The 21,531-nt window shown below is 43.5% G+C and overlaps 1 protein-coding gene and 1 long non-coding RNA gene across 2 annotated transcripts in view; one reads left to right on the top strand and one right to left on the bottom strand.

Moving 5' to 3' along the window:
* LOC104667616 overlaps nucleotides 1-21,531 on the bottom strand; it is a 57,589-nt gene that overhangs the window by 16,432 nt on the left and 19,626 nt on the right. The window contains exons 4-7 of the mRNA XM_030915356.1: nucleotides 17,926-18,015; nucleotides 5,245-5,371; nucleotides 1,137-1,279; nucleotides 301-503 (exon numbers count right to left, since the gene is read on the bottom strand). Of these exons, the coding sequence (XP_030771216.1) occupies nucleotides 301-503; nucleotides 1,137-1,279; nucleotides 5,245-5,371; nucleotides 17,926-18,015 (563 nt within the window). The remainder of the gene's footprint in view (nucleotides 1-300; nucleotides 504-1,136; nucleotides 1,280-5,244; nucleotides 5,372-17,925; nucleotides 18,016-21,531) is intronic.
* Nucleotides 14,663-21,244, top strand: LOC115892858. The gene is made up of 7 exons (XR_004052757.1): nucleotides 14,663-15,103; nucleotides 16,074-16,170; nucleotides 16,713-16,928; nucleotides 17,258-17,758; nucleotides 18,865-18,909; nucleotides 19,023-19,090; nucleotides 20,773-21,244. It is a non-coding gene; the product is annotated as an uncharacterized LOC115892858 (long non-coding RNA).

Below are 21,531 nucleotides of genomic sequence, written 5' to 3'. Positions count from 1 at the left end.
ATTTCTTCCTAGTGGGACTGCTTGGGGCTTTGCTATGATCTGTTAATGGGAATCTCCAAGAAGGAGATAAGCTTTTCTCCCTATCACACTCTCACTCAAATGCCGTATCTTACATGGAAGATTTGGTACATTGTCTCTATAAATGCAGCATATTTTCTACTGACTCATTTCACGGAACCTATTTGGACAGGACTGGCTAATTATTCGTGCTTTGCTTTGGTTCTAGGCTCAGGATTTGGGCCATAACTAGTCTTGAAGCACTACTCCTAAGAGTCATGATTTTCAGTCAGAGGGATATACCTGGAATCACAGGCTATAGGTGTGAAATCCAATTTGTGTTTTGTTTGGAAAATAAATGTTTTGTTTTGGAGCTCCAGGATGGTGAGAGGCTGACGAGGTGTTGCAGTGGCAAACAGGGTAAGGTGAGGAGACAAGAAGGTGCCGTCTTCTGACTTAGTGTTCTGCCCAGGGAGGAATTTGAGATGGCCCTGGAAATTCAATTCCTGGAAAAAGAAAACCGCGAACATAATGAGCACAGAAGGTAAGAGGATGTTAAGTAGCTAAAACTGTATGGAACGTGCCCCGTTATGGAATTTAGAGGAGTCCAGTATCCTGCTGGGAGCCAAACAGGCAGAGCTCTCCTTGAACCCCCAACATAGCACAGGTGTTTGCAGGCCTAGAATCTAATTCTTCTGGCCTGCCCAGCAGGCACTCATCATTTTTCATGGCTCCTCAGCCCTCCCTCAGGGCCCTGCCCCATACAGCCCTTTTCCCAAAGCTGCAGAGCATAGTGTTAGTTAAGCTGTGAGGGGATATACAATTCCAGGTGATGGTGAAGAAGATGAATGTTAACATCCTGAGTTCACCAGGGACTCCCCGTGTAGGGCTGTACCAGAGGTAACAGGTGTATCTGAATCCTAAGTAAACATATCCCAAGTCTTAACTAGGCAGAGGAAGTTTCAAAAGACAACTGCATCTTCAACAGGCTGACCCTCTGAAATGTTAGTAAGTCGAAGGCCTGAGAACCCCTCCTGGGGAGGTGAGGAGGCTAGGCCCAACCCTTGGGCAGTGTTCCACCTGAGCAGACTTACATACTGGTTTTGCTAGTCCTGACCCTGTAAAGACAATATGGTTACCAGAAACCCAGAAGAATTGTCCAGCAGGCAGCGGAACCGACAGACAAAGCTTCTCTCCAGGTAGGAAGGGTCTTCCAAGGGCAGATGCTGAACGCTGGCAGGAGAGGTGCCACTAAGTGGTAGGGAACTCTCTCCAGGCAGAGCTGGAAGGACAGAGACACACACTGAGGAGACTCCACCAGTGCAGCCATCGTCACAGAGGTGAAATACTATAGCTATGGAAGCAGCTGGTGGGTCAAAAAAATGGGTCACAAGCCCTGTGGCCAAGTGAACTGTGACCTTCACTTGGCTGGATGACTTTGATCAGCCACTCAGGCTGGATTTCTCACACATCACATGATGCTAGTAGTCCTTCCTGCCTGCCTTCCTTCGCCATGTCATGAGGACCAAGATAAAAATGGGATGATACACTATAACATATATATCCTCCATTGGTTACCCTGTTGGCTCCACTGTTGAGCTACAGCATAGAGCCAACCACTTGTCATCCCCTTCACCTCTACTGTGCTGGTCAGTTTCCTTGTCATGAGATGAGCAAAACGTTATGGTGAACCTGGACCCAGACTGGAGCCTCACTTGTTTTGTGACTCTGGTTAGATTATTTAACCTCTCTATGGGCCTCAGTTTTCTCATCTGACTTAATAAGGTTGCTAGGAAAATTAGACAACTTTACATACGTAAAGCACTTGGAATAGTACGTGGCACATTATAACCTTTATAAGACTTGGCTGTTACTATCACTTTTTTTTTCTTGTCTTAACTTTGCCATTGCATTCTAACTGGTATCCCTGCATCCACCCTTGCACCCTACCATCTGTCCTTCACTCAGCTGCCATAGCGACATAAAATATGTCACATCATGTCATTTATCTGCTTAGAACTCTCCAGTTACTTCCCACCTGAGAGTCTTCATAGTGGCCTGAGAGGCTCACCTAATATGCACCCTCAACCCTGCAATCTCTTACCAGTCTTCCCTTCACTTTGTGACCTCCCTGCACTCCTTGCTATTCCATAGCTATGCTAAGTGCACTTCTGCCTTAGGGCCTTTGCACCCTTGCCAGTCCTTCCACCTGCATTGTTCTCCCCCAATTTATCCATACCTCTTTATTTTTAATTGACAAGTAAAATATGTATATATTTACGGTATAAAACTTTTGATATATGTATACATTGGCTAAAGGAGGCTATTTAACATATGCACTGCCTCACATACTTATTTCTGTGGCTATCCATACCTCTTCAAATGATAGTGTGCCCATCCGGTAACTTTTCTCTTCCCTTAATTTAGTTTCTTCTTGGCACTTCCCCACCAGAAACATTACATATTTATTCATGTCTTTATTTTTGGCCCCCTTACCCCATTGAAATTTAAGATCCATCAGAATAGGTACTTGGTCTATTTTTCTCTCTACTTTGTGCCTAGAACATAGCCTGGCACATAATAGGTGCTCAGTAAACATTAAATGGAAAACTGAACCAAGTGTGGTAGGAGTGATAATTTTCTCCTTCTCATTTTCTAGAGTGAATGTCAGTTACTGCTACTTCAGCAGGAAAAGAAAACATTAGGCACAGAAAAGTGACTGGATAGTCTCTCTTACCAGGAAAAAAACACTTTTGTGGAGAATGCTACTTTCATCTTTTTTGGAGTGCTGATTCAGCCTCCTCTCTTTCCCATCCGAGGAATTTGTAGAGAAGTCCTCTCAGAGAGTCATAAGAGGAAAGTCAAATTCTTGGGGTTAAAAATGAAAGTCTCATTTATGCCTCATTAGAAAGTCAAGGATGCAAAACCCAAATTGTTTTGCTAGAATTCTCAACGTGACAAGTCTGATTATATGTACACCGATGGTTCTCCCTTTGTCACATAAAAATTTAATTCATCTAGACTCAAGTTTTGTGGAAGAATAAGATGAAAGCAAGCTTGTAATAGATTAGCAATCCTAAATGTTTTCATGGGAGGGATGAAGGGAAGAATTTAATCAGAGTCTGGTAAGTTTTACTACTGTTTCTTCTTAATCTGATTTAATAAGGCCCCTAGCACAGTGCCTGGCATATGGTAGACCCTCAGTAAATGTTGGAACATATACACATGTGCAAAAAGTGTACATCAACTTGAATTTGGGTTAGATGGAGTGGTCTGTAGATGTTTTCTGGCATGTTTATAGCACTGTGATGAAGGTTTTACTTGTATTTTGAGGACTTGTCATGCACACGTAGACATGGAGGTAGATTACTGCGTAGTTTCTGCTACTGTGGCAGCATAAGGGTATAAAAGGAATTAAAAATGTGAAATTTTATGTAAAATTTCAGAATATTCACTGTTAAGGACATAATTCAAACTTGCTGCTGTCAGGATGTGTGCAAAATCCTGCAAATTGTGACATTCACAAATGTATTTTGACTATGGTTTAAAATCCAGGAAACTCTTCTTAAATGGGGATGAAAATTCCAATTAATATTTGGGGTGGAAAAAAGAATGAAAGATTCCAGGGAAGTGAAATCAAGGATTATAATGGTACATTGTAAATTTACCTTAGGGCTTGCTGCCTCAAAGTATATTTATACCTTACATATAAAATAAGGCATAAATAAAAGTGATAGTATTTCATACTTGACTTCAAAGTGCTAGGAATGAAGTGAGATAATTTGGAGTATTGTTGACCTCACTATCTTTTGAACAAATGCTAGAACTGTTGTTAGGGCACAGCTATTCAATTTATTCAACAGAAAACCTGTTGAGTTATTACTAACAGTGTTTTAAGTTTTCTCAAATATTTTAGATTTATGTATGAAAATATAATTGGAACACAAAGTTACTGGTTTCTTTGAGAAAGAAATGAATAAACATAAGGAACCACTAAGTTAGACACAGTAACAATGTAGGACCTAGCGAGGGGTGAGGATACTGGACTGTTGGTGTCGTGTCTTGGCTTTAGACTACTTGGGTGGCAAAAATCCCCACTCTGCTCCGATGCTTTGTTTCTAGAACTCTAACACAGAGGAGTTGGAGTAGGTGCCCACTCAACTCCCACAGCCCAGGCTGAACTTCAGACCTCTGTTCCTTCCCCTCAGACCCCTGACCAGTCAATGTGGACAGGGTGGGACACAGAATGAGTCATCACACAGAGGTGCAAAGCTCAATGCTGAGGATAAGGATCCTGACTGACTTCAAGGAGCTGAAAATCTGATGAGGGGTCAGGAGGAAGAAAGTAAAGATATATTTTGTGATAAGTAACCACCCAGTTGACCTTAGGCTGGTTGAGAGAGTCTTGTGTGGAACTTCTAGAGAGGAAGCAGCTTTGGAGAAAGATGGATTAAAGTTTTCACACTAGCCAAAGTTGATCTGAATTAAAGCCAAGTCTCCAGAAGTCACACAACTATACTTATAGTGAGCCTTGTAAGTTCATTTTTGTTTAATATTTTAGACTCCCTACCATGAAAAGGACATCATTAGTGTGCAGATATTGGCCCATGGCTTCATCATTTTTCTTGGTCAAACCTCCAGTTTTGAGTATTCTTTTCTGATCATCATTCACAACAAAACAGCGAAGAGCCTTTCCTTCTGTCCCGTGTGGATGCATAAAATGCACTCTAAATCCCTGGAGAAGGGACCTGTGTCTGTGCTTACAAAATGGCATTTACCTGTAAATAACAATATTGCCTGTTGGTGAGTGTCTGTGGTTTCCCACCAGCCAACGGAGTAACACACATCTAGGGCATAATGGCCACCCACCTGTGTGCTCATCAGATACACAGATGTGAGACTCTTGGCCACCTGAACGCGATTTAGGGGATGCAGGGCATTTCCTCCAGTGCGAGTCCTGCCAGATGGACCCATATGGGCAGCCTCAATCTCCTCATCTGCACATTCATTCATTCAAGCAACTAATATTTACTGAGTCACTGTGTGTCAGGTACTCTGCTAGGCACTGAGGATATTATCAGTAAACAAGACAGTCAAAATCCCTTCCTGCATCCTATTGGTAGTAAAAACAACAGAAATTCATGCCACAGGTATGTTTTCCAGTTAACAGATGGACTTCAAGGGTTGAAACATAGGTACAGGGTTGATTTCATTTCCACCCCCGTTTCCTCTGAGATGGTGACTTACGGCTGGTGTCCGGATCTGCTTCTCTGCTGACTGATGCTGTGTCTGGAGGCCAGCGTAACTGGCTCTGGAACATGGCTCTGTCCTCCTTGTGGATCAGCTCGAACACACTCTGGTAGATGACATCTGACTACAAAGACCAAGGGGCAGAATCATACTCCTAAAGGTTTCTGTCTTCCCAAGGCCAGCATGTGACCCATTTACTTCAAGTGTCCCTGAGTCTGTCCAGCCGCTCTGAAACCCTCCCCATGTAACTATGCATCCTTGTCCCCACTGTCCTTAAGGCTAGCTGGTACACTCTGCTCCCTACTTCCCTCTTCTGGTCTTGCACAGCCCATCTTCTCAGGCTGCTGCTCTCACCAGACCCAGAACACAGTGTATGAGGCAGGTATCCTATGGTTTTGGAGGTCATGTCGGTACTTTGTGGCAAAAAGGATGGCAGTTCTTGGGGGCAGTGGAAGTACCCGCCACCAAGAACTTTGTGACTGCCCAGGAGATGTCTGAGACGGGGATACCCATGGGAAGGTGTTGAAACAGCCCTGAAAGTTGGCTTGAAGTTCTATGCAAGAAGAATGTGGAGTTTCCATGGAAGTCACTCATCAGCTCCTCTGGGTAACTGATATGGTTTGGCTCTGTGTCCCCACCCAAATCTCATGTCGAGTCGTGATCCTGGGTGGTGGAGGAGGGGCCTGGTGGGAGGCAACTTGATCATGAGGGCAGACTTCTCTCTTGCTGTTCTCATGACAATGAGTGAGTTTTTGCAGGATCTGGTGATTTAAAAGTGTGTGGCACTTCCCCCTTCATTCTCTTCCTCCGGCTCTGGCCATGTGAAGATGTGCCTTGCTTCCCCTTCCTCTTCTGCCATGACTGTAAGTTTCCTGAGGCCTCCCCAGCCATGTAGAACTGTGAGTCGATTAAACCTCTTTTTATAAATTATGCAGCCTCAGGTATGTCTTTATAGCAATGTGAGAATGGACACCACAGTGGGTGTGGGTAGAGGCTCTGGCAGGTGCTGTGGCCTCAGGACTGTCTTTAACAAATAAAACCCCTTCTCAGATTCCCAGCTAGATACAGCATAATGATATTGACAGAATACCTTTTTAAGGAAAGGTGAGGAGACTGTAAAACTTCTGTACATGTATTTTCTCATCACAAGTTAGAGGGAAAGGTCTCAGTGCAGTTGTCAGGTATGTTGTAGGATACATGTGGGGGTGGGAGTGGGAATGTGTGTGGGATGGAGAAGGAGGGACTCTGAGTCTTTGCATTGCCTTGATTTCAGAAAATTCTCTACTGCTACAACATTAAAACAAATTTTAGTTGACACATAATCATTATATTTATGGAATACAGAGAGATATTTCCATATGTATATACAAATGTGTAATGATCAAATCAGAGTAATGAGTATATCCATCACCTCAAACATTTATTTCTTAATGTTGTGAACATTCAGACCCTATTTTCCAGTTTTTTGAAAATATACAATAAGTTATTATTAACCATATTTGCCCTACAGTGCTATAGAACAGTAGAACTTATTCCTTATGTAGTAATTTTATATGTTAACCAACCTCTCCCTACCTCCCTTGACCCCTATTCTTTCCAGCCTCTAGTAACCACAATTCTACTGTCTACTTTTATGAACTTAGTTTTTTTCACCTTCCACATATGAGTGAAAACCTATGGCATCTCTCTTTCAGTGCCTGACTTACTTCACTTAACATAATGTTCTCCAGGCTCATCCATGTTGCTACAAAGGACAGGATTCCTTTTTGTTTGTGACCAAATAGTATTCCTTTGTGTATACATACCGAATTTTCTTTATCTATTCATCCATTGATGGACTCTTAGGTTGATTTTATATCTTTGTTATTGTGAGTAGTGCTGCAGTATACATGGGGTGAAGTATACCTTTGCATATTGATTTCCTTTCCTTTTGATGAATACCCAGTAGTGGGTTGCTGGATCATATGGTAGTTCCATTTTTAGTTTTTTTTTTGAGAAACCTCCATATGGTTTACTATAATGGTAATTTTCATTCTTACTAACAGTGTATAAGGGCTTCCTTTTCTTGATAGCCTTGCCAGCATCTGTTATTTTTTGTCTTTTTGATAAAGGCCATTTTAACTGGAATAAGACGATATCCCATTGTGGTTTGGATTTGTATTTCACTGATGATTAGTGATGATAAGCATTTTTTTGTCATACACCTGTTGGCCATTTGTATGTCTTTTAAGAAATGTCCATTCAGATCTTTTGCCCACTTTTAAATGAGGTTATTTGGTTTTTGTTTCATTTACGTATTTAGCTGCTGAGTTCCTTATGTATTCTGGATATTAGTTCCTTGTCAGCTGAATAACTTGCAAATCACTCTTATTCTACAGATTGTCTCTTCAATCTGTTGACTCTTTCCTTTGCTGTGCAGAAGCTTCTTAGTGTAACACAGTCCTACTTGTCTATTTTTGTTTTTGTTGCCTGTGCTTTTGAGGTCTTAGCCATAAAAACTTTGCTTAGATCAGTGTCCTGAAGCACTTCCCCTGTTTTCTTCTAGTAGTCTTCTAGTTTCAGGTCTTATATTTAAATCTTCACTCCATTTGAATTGATTTTTGTATGTAGCGAGAGATAATGGTCTGGTTTCATTCTTCTGCATATGGATATCCAGATTTCCCAGTTTCATTGAAAGGAGTGTCCTTTCTCCAATATGTGTTCTTGGCATCTTTGTTGATAATCACTTGGCTATAATATATGGCTTTATTTCTGGGTTCTGTATTCTGTTTCACGTATTTATGTGTCTCAGATTATTGTTATGTTGTTTTGGTTACTATAGATTTGTAGTATAGTTTGAAGTCAGTGTGGTGCCTCCAGCTCTGTTCTTTTTGCTCAGTATCACTTTAGCTCTGTAGAGTGTTTTGAGTTCCATATGAAGTTCAAATATTGTTTTTATATTTCTGTGAAGAATGTCACTGGTATTTTAATAGGGATTGCATTGAATCTGTAGATTGCTTTAGGCAGTATGGTCATTCTAACAATATTGATCTTCCAATCCATAAAAATGGGAAGCGTTTCCATTTATTTTTGTGTCTGCTTCAATTTCTTTCATTAGTGTTTCGTAGTTTTCATTACAGAGATCTTTCACCTCCTTCTTAAATTTGTTTGTAGGTATTTTTTGTAGCTATTGTGAATGGAATTTTTTAAAATTTCTTTTTCAGCTAGTTGATTATTGGTGTATGGAAATGCTATTGATTTTTGCATGTTGATTTTCCATCATGCAACTTTACTGAATTCATTTATCAGTTTTAAGAGTTTTTGGTGGAGCTTTTGGACACTTCTAGATACAAGATCATGTTGTTTACAAAGACGGATGATTTAACTTCCTCTTTTCCAATTTTGATGCGTTATATTTCTCTCTCTTGCCTAATTGCTCTGGCTAGAACTTCCAGTACTATGTTGAATAACAGTGGTAAAAAGTGGGCATCCTCACCTTGATCCAGTTCTTAGTGAAAAGACCTTCATTTTTTTTCCATTCAGTATGATATTAGCTGTGAGTTTATCAAATCTGGCCTTTATTGTGTTGAGGTACATTATTGTTTCTTTTTTTTTTTTTTTTTTTTTTTTGAGACGGAGTCTCGCTTTGTCGCCCAAGCTGGAGTGCAGTGGCCGGATCTCAGCTCACTGCAAGCTCCGCCTCCCGGGTTTACGCCATTCTCCTGCCTCAGCCTCCCGAGTAGCTGGGACTACAGGCACCCGCCACCTCGCCCGGCTAGTTTTTTGTATTTTTTTTTTAGTAGAGACGGGGTTTCACCGTGTTAGCCAGGATGGTCTTGATCTCCTGACCTCGTGATCCGCCCGTCTCGGCCTCCCAAAGTGCTGGGATTACAGGCTTGAGCCGCCGCGCCCGGCCGAGGTACATTATTGTTTCTATGCCTAATTTGTTGAGAGTTTTTATCATTAAGTGATGTTGACATTTATCAAATGCTTTTCTGCATCTGTTGAGATACTCATGTGGTTTTAATTCTTCATTCTGTTGAAGTGATGTATTATCACCTCTATTGATTTGCATATGTTGAACCATCCTTCCATCGCTGGGATAAATCCCACTTGATTATGGTGTATTATGTTTTTGATGTGCTACTGGATTTGATTTGCTAGTATTTTGTTAAGATATTTGCATTTGGAAACATACAATAACTTATTGTGTATTCGACATAAGGATATTGGCCTACAGTTTTCTTTTTTTTGTTGGGTCCCTGTCTGGTTATCAGGGTAATCCTGGCCGCATAGAATGAGTCAGGAAGAATTCTCTCGTCTTTCATTTTTTGGAATAGTTTGAGAAAAACTGGTGTTAGTTCTTGTTTAAATGTTTGGTAGAATTTAACAATAAAGACATCCTATCTTAGGGTTTTTTTTGTTGTTGTTGGGAGACTTTTTATGACTGATTCAATCGTGTTATTCATTATTAGTCTGTTCAGGTTTGCTATTTCTTCCTGGTTCAGTCTTGCTGGATTATATATGTCTAGGAATTTATCCATTAAGTTTTCCAGTTTGTGGGCATACACTTGTTCATAATAGTCTCTAATGGTCCTTTGTATTTCTGTGGTATTTGTTGTAATGTCTCCTTATTTGTTTCTGATTTATTTGGGTCTTTTCACTTTTTTCCTTATATGTCTAGCTAATGGTTTGTTGATGTTATCTTTCAAAGAGACTGACTTTTCCTGTCATTCCTCTTTCATGTTGTTCTTTTGTCTCTATTTCAATAGGTTCTGCTCTGATATTTATTATTTCTTACCCTCTGGTAATTTTGGGTTTGCTTTGTTCTTGCTTTTCTAGTTCCTTGAGGTGCATTGTTAGGTGGTTTATTTAAGATCTTTCTACTTTTAATTGCTATAAACTTCTCTCAGTACTTCTTTTGCTGTTTCCCATAAGTTTTGGTATGGTGTGTTCCTATTTTCATTTCTTTTGATAAATTTTTTCATTTCTTTCTTAATTTCTTCATTGACCCAATGGTCACTGAGGAGCAGGATGTTTAATTTCCATGTATTTTTACAGTTTCTAATGTTTTTCTTGTTATTGATTTCTAGTTTCATTCCATTGTGGTCTGAGAAAATACTTTATATAATTTTGATTTTTAAAAGTTTGTTGACACTTATTTTGTGGCCTAACATATAATCTACCCTGGAGAATGTTCCATGTGCTAATAAGAAGAATGTGTATACTACAGCTCTTGGATGAAATGTTCTGTAAATTTGCTGTATAGTGCAGTTTAAGTCTGATGTTTCTTTGTTGACTTTCTCAATCTACACAGTGCTGAAAGTGTGGTGTTGAAATTCCCAATGACTATTGTATTGGGGTCTGTCTCTTTTTAGCTCTAATATTTGCTTTATGTATTTGTGTGCTCTGGTGTTTAGTGCATATATATTTACAATTTTTTATTTCCTCTTGTTGAATTGCTCACTTTATCATTAAATAATGACCTTCTTATCTATTTTTATGTTTTTGATTTAAAGTCTATTTTATCCTGTGTAAATATAGATGCTCCTGCATGCTTGTGGTTTCCATTTGGTGTAATACCTTTTTCCATCTTTTCACTTTCAGTCTGTGTGTGCCTGTACAGAAGAAGTGAGTTTCTTGTAGCCAGCATATAGTTGTGTCTTTTTAAAAAAATCCATTCAGCCAGTCTATATCTTTTAATAGGGGAATTTAAGCCATTTATGTTTGAGATTGTTATTGACGGGTGAGGACTTACTCCTGTCATTTATTAAATGTTTTCTGAGGCCAGGCATGGTGGCTCATGCCTGTAATCCCAGCACTTTGGGAGGCTGAGATGGGTGGATCATGAGGTCAGGAGTTCAAGACCAGCCTGGCCAACATGGTGAAACCCTGTCTCTACTAAAAATACAAAAAATTAGCTGGGTCTGGTGGCGGGCACCTGTAATCCCAGCTACTCGGGAGGCTGAGGCAGAGAATTGCTTGAACCCAGGAGGCAGAGGTTGCAGTGAGCCAAGATTGTGCCACTGTACTCCAGCCTGGGTGATAGAGTGAGACTCCATCTCAGAAAAAAAAAAAAGCTTTCTGGTGGTTTTGTACAACTTTTGTTCCTTTTTTCCTCTTATTGTTTATCTTTTTGATTTTGTGGTTTTCTCTAGTGATATGTTTATTTTTCTCATTTGTGTATCTGCTCTACCAGTGAATTTTATACTTTTGCATGGTTTCACAATGATAGATATTATCATCTTTTTGCTTCCAGATGTAGGAATCTCTTAAACATTTCTTGTAGAACTGGTCTAGGGTTGATGAATTTCCTCAAATTTTGTTTATCTGGGAAATACTTTATTTCTCCTTTATTTCTGAAGGATGGCTTTGCAGGGCACAACATCCTTGTCTGGCAGGTTTTTCCTTTCAGCACTTTGAATGTGTCATCTCTCCTGGCTTATAAGATTTCTGCTGAGAAATCTGCTATCAGTCTGATGGGAATTTTATGTGACTTGATATTTTATCACATTTTATGTGACTTGATATTTTTCTCTTGTGACTTTAGAATTCTCTATGTCTTTTACTTTTGACAGTTTGACTAATGTTCCTCAGAGGGGACCTTTTTGGGTTGAATATTTGAGGAACTTTGAGCTTCCTATGCCTGGATGTCTATTTCTCCCTGAAGACCTTGGAAGTTTTCAGCTGTTATTTTATTAAATAGGTTTCCCATTTCTTCTCCTTGTGCAACTTCCAAAATATGAATATGTGTTTGCTTAATGGTGTCCCATATGTCATGTAGGCCTCCTTCATTCTTTTTATTTTTCTTTCTTTCTTTCTTTTGTCTGGGTTATTTCAAAAGACCTATCATCAAGTTCAGAAAGTCTTTCTTTTTGATATATATATAATTTTTTTTTTTTGAGATGAAGTCTCATTCACTCTGTCCCCCAGGCTGGCATACAATGGCACAATCTTGGCTCACTGCAACCTCAGTCTCCTGGATTAAAGTGATTCTCCTGCCTCAGCCTCCTGAGTAGCTGGGATTACAGGTGCCTACCTCCACACCCAGCTAATTTTTGTAGTTTTAGTAGAGATAGGGTTTCACCACGTTGGCCAGGCTGGTCTCAAACTCCTGATCTCAAGTGATCTGCCCACCTTGTGTGAGCCACTGTGCCCGGCCTTCAGTTGTATTTTTTATTTCATTCATTGAATTCTTCAGTTCCAGGATTTCTACTGGTTCTTCGTAAGTGATATCTATCTTTTTGTTGAATTTTTCATTCAGGTCACAAAATTTTTCCTAACTTCTTTGTATTGTCTATCTGTGTTCTTTTGAATCTCACTGAGTTTCTTTCTTTCTTTTTTTTTTTTGAGATGGAGTCTCCTTCTGTGACCTGGGCTGGAGTGCAGTGGCCGGATCTCAGCTCACTGCAAGCTCCGCCTCCCAGGTTTACGCCATTCTCCTGCCTCAGCCTTCTGAGTAGCTGGGACCACAGGCGCCCGCCACCACGACCGGCTAATTTTTTGTATTTTTTAGTAGAGACAGGGTTTCACCATGTTAGCCAGGATGGTCTCGATCTCCTGACCTCATGATCCGCCCATCTTGGCCTCCCAAAGTGCTGGGATTACAGGCTTGAGCCACTGCGCCCGGCCTCACTGAGTTTCTTTAAGATCATTATTTTGAAATCCATTTTAGACATTTCTAGATTTACTTTTCTTCAAGCTCTGTTACTGGAGAATTATTGTGTCTTTAGAGGGGTCAGTTTTCTTGCTTTTTAATGCATCTTGTGTCCCTACATTGATATCTGTGCATCTGGTATAACAGTTGCTTCTTCGAATTTGTAGAGTAGCTTGGGGGAAGACTTTTTTCTGTAGATGTATCTATAGTATCATTTGGGTAGGACACATTGGCTTTGGTTCTGGTTGGGCATGGTAGCATAGTCTCTATATTTCTTTGGCTGCAATCAATGTCAGTGGTGTCTGTGAGTTCCTCAGTGGCTTACAATGTGGTTGTTTCTGAAGGTTGGGGCAAGGCTTTACTGCTGGTGGGGATGCTAGTGGACCAGACCTCTGGGTCCTGGTGGGCACTGGTAGTGGTAGTGGTCAACTTTGGGTGGGCCATTCCTTGGGCTCCTGGGTGATGAGTGCAGACACATGGCAGCTCCACTGTTAGAGTGGACAGGATTGCTAGTGGTGGTGAAAGACCAGTTCTGGGCCCCCCAGGTGGTGCATGTGGGTGCCAATTGTCATGGTGGTGGTGGGCCCTGAGCAGGTTGGTTTTCCGGCCCCCAGCAGCCCATGTGGACACCAGCTATGGTGGCAGCTGGCCCTAGGCAGGCTAGTCCTTGGGCCCCTTGGCTGTTGCACAGGTACTGGCTATGGTGGCAGTGAGCCCCAGAAGGGGTGGTCCTTGAACCCCAGATAGTGTGTATGGGGAGCTGGCGGTGGCAGTGATGGGCCTGGATGAGTCAGTTCTTGGGCCCCCTGGTGGCCCATGCTGGCACCAGTGGTTCTGACAGCAGGCCCTAGGTGGTCCAGTCCTCAGCCCCCGGTGGTATGCATGGGTATGCAGTAGGCCCACTGCTGGACATTGTGGGATGGCTGTTGGTGGCAGCAGCCTTGAGCAGATGGCTCAGAGGCTTTGGGGATTGCCTTTTTTGGCTCTGTATGAACTGAGAGTAGCCCTTCTGATGTGCTGGACTGCCTGTTCCCCAGTGTGTAGGGTGCTGATAGGTTCAGGTGCCAGGGATGTGGCCCACCTCTGCATCTAGCTAGTATTGCAACACTGCAGCCCTCTGGGTGGATACAGGGGGATGTTAGTGGGGCCTGTGATGTGGAGAGGCAGAGGCTACTGGGCCCCAGGGCAGGATGTGGTCTGGTAGTGGCTCTACTCTCAAAATGGTGCTGGGTTATAGCAGCTTGGGTTCCAGGAGTAGGTGGGACCCAGAATGAATTCCTTATCTGGAACGATGCTGTTTTGTGGACTCCAAACAGCTCCCTATACTAGGCTAAGGGCCTGTGAGGGTTGAGGGGCTTTCCTGTAGCTAGGATTGCCAATATCTGTGGTGGGAATGCAGACTGCTGTGGATCTCCTGCTTACCTTTTCCTGGCAATGGAGAATCCCTCCTTTGTCTGAGCCCATCCCAGCTGGGTACTTTACTTACCTCTCCATGCTGCTGTTTTGAGTTTCTGTGCTTCAGAGGGTCATTGTCACTTTCCTGCTGAATTCCATTATTCTCCCTTAGGTATTTTATTCAGTATGTGATTATCTTCTTGCTGTTTTCGTCCTTCTTTGTGGAGGAGGTGAGTGGTGAGTACCTCTAGTCAGCCAACTTGATGATATCTCCTATTGCTATAGAATTTTAATAAATCCTTTCCACTGCATGGCATTCTTGGTGTATAAGGTGCTTGCATATGCATTGCTGTTATTCAGTCTGCACAACAGTACCGTGAGGTATGGAATATCTTCCCTCAGTGGTGGTGGTTAAAATGCAGATTTCCAGCTGCAGGGAGTATAACTAAGTCACGCCCTCAGCTGCTGCACTCTGAAATGCTGTGGCCTTAAGACAAGCATGGTCCTGGTAGACACAGGACTTCTCTATGGGAACTCTGGCTTGAGGGCTCCCCTTTGGCCTTGTCAAACTTCCTTAGAGCTGTACCACAGTCTAAGACTTTCCCATGTAACCTTCCTCTTCCATCCCTCCTTCTTTCACAAGGGCCAGAACTGCACTTCTTAGGACTCAGGATTGCACACCCTAGTGAGGACCCCAGAAAATGGGGCAAACTCATTGCTGGGGTAGCTGCTAGAATTCTGGGAAAAGCCAATGGTTGGCAACATGGTAGTACCTGAGTTGTCCTGGCAGATGGCAGAAGAAGGAATAAAGGCGCTGAGAGAAAGGTGTGTGCTGGAATAAATGCATTTTATGACTCCAGAAGACCCATCAGAAATTATGTTCCTTGGGAGGGCCCAGGAGCTACACCACTCTCCAAGGCCATCAGGAGTGCAACAGGGGAGGGATACCAGCGTCACTGTGAGGTCTGGTGGCAGGCAGCTCTTCTATGCAGGTCAGCACTTTGGCAGGAGAAGAAGCCACAGAGTTGGGCTCATTAATATCCATAGAGACAATGGAGCCCTAAAGTAATAGAGGCCAGGTGGTGGCACTTGCCCAGCAGAAGCCAGCAGGCTGCACTTATAGTGACAACTGGCAAGGCTGAGGCACAGCCAAGAGGCTTGGCCCATAGGGAGTGGTGGAGGTGGTTAACAGAGAGCGGTGCCCCTAGGGGCAGAAGAGATGGCAGCCAGCAATAATGCTGCTTAACAGAAAAAGAGCCAGCATGGACGTTAGAAGGCTGAGGGCTTTTGCCTCAGTGAAAAGTGGCAATCTCTTGCTCAGTTTTGAATCTGAGACAATTTCCAGACCTGTAATTCATTGACTGAAGATCTGGCAGGGTCCCTAGGAGTAAGAGCACTGAAATACCATGGCAAGACATTCACTCAGGTGACCACACCTTCTGTCCAACAGAGGAAAATATCTGGATATTCTCCTTCCTCCCACTGTACGGTCACCTGAGTAATATCTGCAGGTGCATTTAGGGAATCCTCACAGTACGTAGCTGCCACTGTAGCTACTCTGCCTACTGCCCATCGTGCTAGTTCTGGGGCAGCCAGTGATGGAGGCGGGCTCATGCCACGTGGCCCAGTCATCCTGTCTGCCTGGCTGAGTAGTGCCTTTTCTACGGGGGCTTCTTTCTGTGAACACTGATGAGTGAAACAAAAATCTTCACCCTTGGCACCCACTCTCATACATTCAGCAACATGCCCTATTTCAGACATCCTTGTCTCTGATCTTCCTGCTTTTTCCTTCCAGGCCCCAACGTGACAGACAGACCACTGGCCACTGCTGAAGAATCTAGATACATTTGCATTGTGGCTCACGTCTCCCTCCACATGAGGCTGATGACCAGGTGCTCTGCTCTCACCTCTGTCCCTTCAAAGCCGGCAGCCTTCTTTCACTTTGGAGGGGACCTGACCACTGGACCCTGAAAAGCTGCCCCGAAGTGCAGCTCTCTGCATTTTAATAGGCTCATCTCCCTCCCACAGGGGCAACCATGTCTTGAGGCCTGCCCTCCCTAATCTCCTCTTGCTCCTCCTGCCCAGTCAGCATATCACTGTCACTGTAAATGGTCAGTGTCATGTCCTATGGGATGTCCAGGCCTCCTCAGATTGTGTTAGGACACAGGGGAAGGGTTAACATGGCCTTGAAGCAAATGTTTAAATGAATATTTTCTGTCCCACATGAACATGGTTTTTTTCTGATTTCTCTTTTTTTAAACTGTAATGGGAAAGAATACATTTGCCAAATCACTGGCCACATACCATGCACCTGAGGGCCTGTTAATCTGTTTGAGCAGTGGTAGTATGTTCTGCTCACAGCTGAAATCAGGCCCACGGTTTGGTTACATCTAAGCAGTCTGAAGTAATCACTGGGAACCTTCCGTTTCTTTAGGGCGCATTCAGGGGAATCCAGTGGAAACAACCAGGAACTCTGCGTTGTTTAGGCTTTCATGATGGCCTGCTTTCTGCCACCTCCCTGGATATGACTTACTATCTTGGTTTCAGAGATTCCCCTTGGCTTTGTCCACTATGATGCCTCTGACTCCACAGGCCAAGGATCCAGTATGGAAATCAGTCCAACTGTCAATCAACTATATTGATCCCAATGGTAAGTGCAGGGAATAGGTCGGTGACCACCGGGTGGGTCCAGGGACTCCGTGGGTTTGTGTTGGCCAGACTGTAGCTTGCATTTGATTTATTTTCTGGCCCCCAGCAGCCCCCACCCTGATGTGGGGGCCACAATGACGCTTTGGGTGTCTGTGCTCAGACCCACAGGAATGAACATTTGGGTCACAGCAGCACATGCTGACGTGAGGCTGAGGGTAGGTGGGTTCAGAACAGGGGCTGGGGAGGGAAAGTTTGCTACCCCCAGATCAACTGCACTGATTGGGGGCTGCAGTTTGCCCCACTAACCTCTCCTTTTTGGGCTTCCCTCAGGAAGAGAGACTCACGGGAACCAAGGAGGGAGGAGCTGCTCCACACACCCACAGGGAGAACTCGCTCTGAGCAGCACCTGGGAGCGTGGCATTCGCGGAAATGTGCCCCTGGGCTCTGACTGTGGGGCTCGTGCCTACTACACCTCATGGCTCCACCACCGTGTTCAGGGCCATGATCTTGCAGTGTCCCCAGCCAGTGACTGAGTGTGGCAGGGACACCAAGGCTGGCCTGTTCCCAGGGGACTCTGATTGCCTCTGATGGGCAATTCGGGATTAAGAACTTCCCATCAGCCTTGCCGAATTCTCTTAGAACTTCTAGCTGTACACGTTTCTCCTCTGTCTCCTGCCCAAGGGCCAGACCTGCGTGGAAGTGTGGCAGCTCCCCTGTCCACAGCTGCCTCCCCGTGTTCTGTTCCTCGGAAGATGCTCCCTGAGGAATCGCACTCATCTCATCCTGTGCGGCATCTGCTTAAAGGACCTGGCCTAACATGCCCTGCAACAGGTGAGGAAGCCGGCATGTCGGGAAGGTTCATTTCTGAGACATATGAGTGTGTGTAGGAGGGACTGAGACTTCCATTATAGCACCTCAGAGACCAGGCTGCACATGGCCCATGGCCCTGTCCCATCTCCAACTCACTCACTTCCCTGAAATGAAACAAAACTGCTCACTTGATGAAATCCCAGGTAGTCCTGGACTGTGGGAGAGACGTAAAAGATGTAGCCATCCTCTGTGACTGCCATGAGGAAGCCGTTGAGGGCCTGGGGAGAGGCAGAGAAGAGAGTGTGTTCAGACTGGTCCGTTAATTTGTCTCGCTTCTGGGCATGTGGAGCTCCTGAAGGCCCAGGTCCAGGCCCTGGGTGTTTCTGCGGAACTACTTTGGCATTGACTGCCACCACATCCTGGGCTGTCCCTTCCAAAAGCAGGGCCCAGGGCACCCACAGAAAACTGGGGAGGGTGGGGAGTGAAGGCTGCCCATTTCTTACAGAGGATGACAGGAAGCCTTACTTTACATCAGATGGGTTTGAGGGAGCCCCGAACTGAGAGCATCTGAGGTTCTGTGAGGCGGTAGAGAAAAAAAGGTTTGTGTTTCTGTATGGTTAGGAATTCTGGGAAAATCAGAGTGAAACTTGGGACCCGGGCTAAAAGAGCAGCAAACTGCAGAAGTTAATTCACAACTGTAGCTTGTGAAAACTCCAAAGAGATTTTTGGCTCTGGTGGTATTTGTTATTTCATTTTTTTTTTTTTCTTTTTTAAGAGATGGGGTCTGGCTCTGCTGCCCAGGCTGGATTGCAGGGGCATGATCCTAGCTCACTGTACCCTCAAACTCCTGGCGTCAAGGGATCGTCCTTCCTTGGTCTCCCAAAGTGCCGGGACTACAGAGTTGTTTACCTTTCAAGGGAGGCTGAGACCCAGGAACATGGAGACATCCTGGGTTATAAATCTGGAGACCGACGGTCTTATGTTTCCCTTGGGAAGATTTATTTACATTCTAAATGGTTAAAGTAATAACTCAGGATCCTTTCCAAGGCTTTTATCCCTCCTTTCAGTAGGGGAGGGAGAAAATATGTATATGAATGCCTAAATTTATATTTCTGCATTTCCTGCAGGCTTGATGAGTAGGATAACCTCTGCTTTCATTGCATTGTCTAGAGGTAAGGAATTGGGGCACAAGAGAACCAAACAGTTCTTGTTTGGTTATAAGTAAATAATTCTTGTTTGCTTGTCAGTAAATAATAATCTGCTCTCCTCTTGTGTGTACATTCAGGGTTATGGAAACAAATGAAGACCAACCAAATGAAAAAAGCAAAGGCTATTTCTTCAGAGCTTTCTAAGGTAAGGGAGCCAGCCACTGTCACTTTTTGCATTTTGGCAAAGAATTCAGTGCAGGCAGAGGAGTGGGACGTTTTACAGAGTTAAAAAAGGGAAGGTTTCAGGTTTCAGGGGTGCACTGATTACAGGCTGCTCGCCGGGGAAGCTGTGGAATCATGAGCTAACTGGAAATGGGCTTCCTGTGTAGCAGGGTAGGCTGCACATTTGGCTTTCTCTGGTTGGTTCTAAGTTGGAAGCAGGGGCAAAAATTAGGGAAGCTGTCAGTTATTAATGAAGTCCTGGCCATTTGGGGCCAGTTGTTATAGAAGTTATTGTTTAGCTTCCTGGTTTGTTATTGGAAATGGTCTTACCTCCTGTAAATCTGACTTACAGCAGGCTGGCCTTCTGGGCTGTTCATTGTAGACAAGGGACTGGTTTCCTGTGCAGGCTGTGGGTCAGAGTTCTGTTTTTATATATGGTCTAGCCATTGTTTGTTTGTGTATTCAGTCTCTCAGAGTAATATTAATGAAGATAGATATTTAAAGCTTAGCCGTTTTCCTTCCCTGGTAAGATTCAAGAAGTGATTTCCTGATGAGTCTTGGCAGAGGGTGCCTGGGACATATCAGAGTGCTACCCCAGCCTAGAATGGGCAGGAGAGCTTGATGACCCTGGGCGGTGAGGATACTAGTGCTCAGGAACAAGGGAAGTTATCAGGGTCTGCATGGATGCACATCCAGAGAACAGGAAGGGAACATGAAGCCTGCAGAAATTGCCGGCACCCTGATCAGGTGCCTTCCAGTTCCCAAACCTTGGCACCATGCAGGTCTTCATGAACTTAGATCAGTTTCAAGAAAGAGGGTAGGAACTCATGAATTGATAGAAATTTATGTTTCCACTTGGAAAAATAAAGTCTTAAAATGTTAAGTTATAGAAAAACAGTGAAAACTATGGTTCTTGCATGCCTCAGTGTGTGACTTGAGATAGTCACACTGCCTTAATTATAATAATGATAACAACAATAATAAAAATAGTAATGATAATCATGTTGAAACACATTACGTTCTCCTTTAGTATTATAGTTTTACTATATATCTATCATTGTAATGATTCCTTTGTGTACATCCTCAAATCCTATGTTCTCTTGATTCACTGAACTCAATTAGGATTTGTGACTGTGTACCTCAAACGGCCGCTAATGCCACCCATAAATCCTGATACATTTCCCTGGTGCATTCACTTTCCCATTCTCTTAGATGACTGTTTCACATCATTTTCTCTCAAACCATCAATACCTCCTGCCTTCTCCTTATACTCAACTTTGCTTACTATTTCATTGAAAAGAAAATGCAGTCAGAACTTCTACATACTCCCACTGATATGGTTTGGATCTGTGTCCTTCAACCAAAAATAAAACTTTAAGCCCCCCAGCCATCTAAATGGACCTCTCCTCTTGGCCAAGGGCATTCCAAAGTTAACCTGTAAAACTAGTTTAGGCCATGATGGGAACAGGAGGTTGGACACACCTCCTTACTGTTAATATCAACACAGACCTTAAGACTGATGGAACAGACTCTTTAAGTCTGACAGGAAACATTTACCATCTATTCTCTTTGAAGCCTGCTACCTGGAGGCTTCCTCTACGTGATAAAACCTTGGTCTCCACAACCCCTTATTATAACCCAGACATTCCTTTCTTTTGATTCCAGGTCTTTAGATGATAACTCAACCAACTGCCAATCAGAAAATTTTTGAATCTGTGTGTGACCCGAAAGCCCCCAGTTCCAGTTGTCCCTCCTTTCTGGATTGAATTGATTGATGTTTTAAGTCTCCCTAAAACCAAGTTGTAGGCTGACCACCTCGGGCCCATGTCATCAGGACCTCCTGAGGCTGTGTCACAGGCGTGTCCTTAACTTTGGTAAAATAAACTCCTAAATTACTTGAGACTTGTTTCAGATACTCTTTGGTTTATAGTCTCCACCCAAATCTCAGGTTGAACTGTAATCCCCAGTGTTGGAGGTGGGGCCCAGTGGGAGGTGACTGGATCGTGGGGGCAAATTTCTCATGGATGGTATAGCATCCTCCCCTTTGGGCTGTCCTCACAAGAGTGAGTGAGTTCTTAGGAGATCTGGTTATTTAAAAGTGTGTGTGGCCCCTCCCTCATTGCCCTCTTGCTCCTGCTCTGGCCATGTGACATGTCTGCTCCCCCTTTGCCTTCTGCCATGATTGTAAATTTCTTCAGGCTTCCCAAGAAGCTGAGCGAATGCCAGAATGTTGCTTCCTGTACAGCCCGCAGAACCGTGAGCCAATTAGATCTCTTTTCTTTATAAATTACTCAATCTTGACTGTTCCATTATAGCAATGAGAGAATGGACTAATACAGCCACCACTCTCTCCTACCTATTTTATAGGCTCTGCCTCACCTCTTGTTACCATGCATGAACTCTCCATGCTTCAAGCCAAGCCCA

Source organism: Rhinopithecus roxellana, chromosome 13 (genome assembly GCF_007565055.1).
Source record: "Rhinopithecus roxellana isolate Shanxi Qingling chromosome 13, ASM756505v1, whole genome shotgun sequence".
NCBI lineage: Eukaryota > Metazoa > Chordata > Mammalia > Primates > Cercopithecidae > Rhinopithecus > Rhinopithecus roxellana.
The sequence above is the reverse complement of the archived record's forward strand: the minus strand, read 5'-3'. Positions and strand labels throughout refer to the sequence as shown.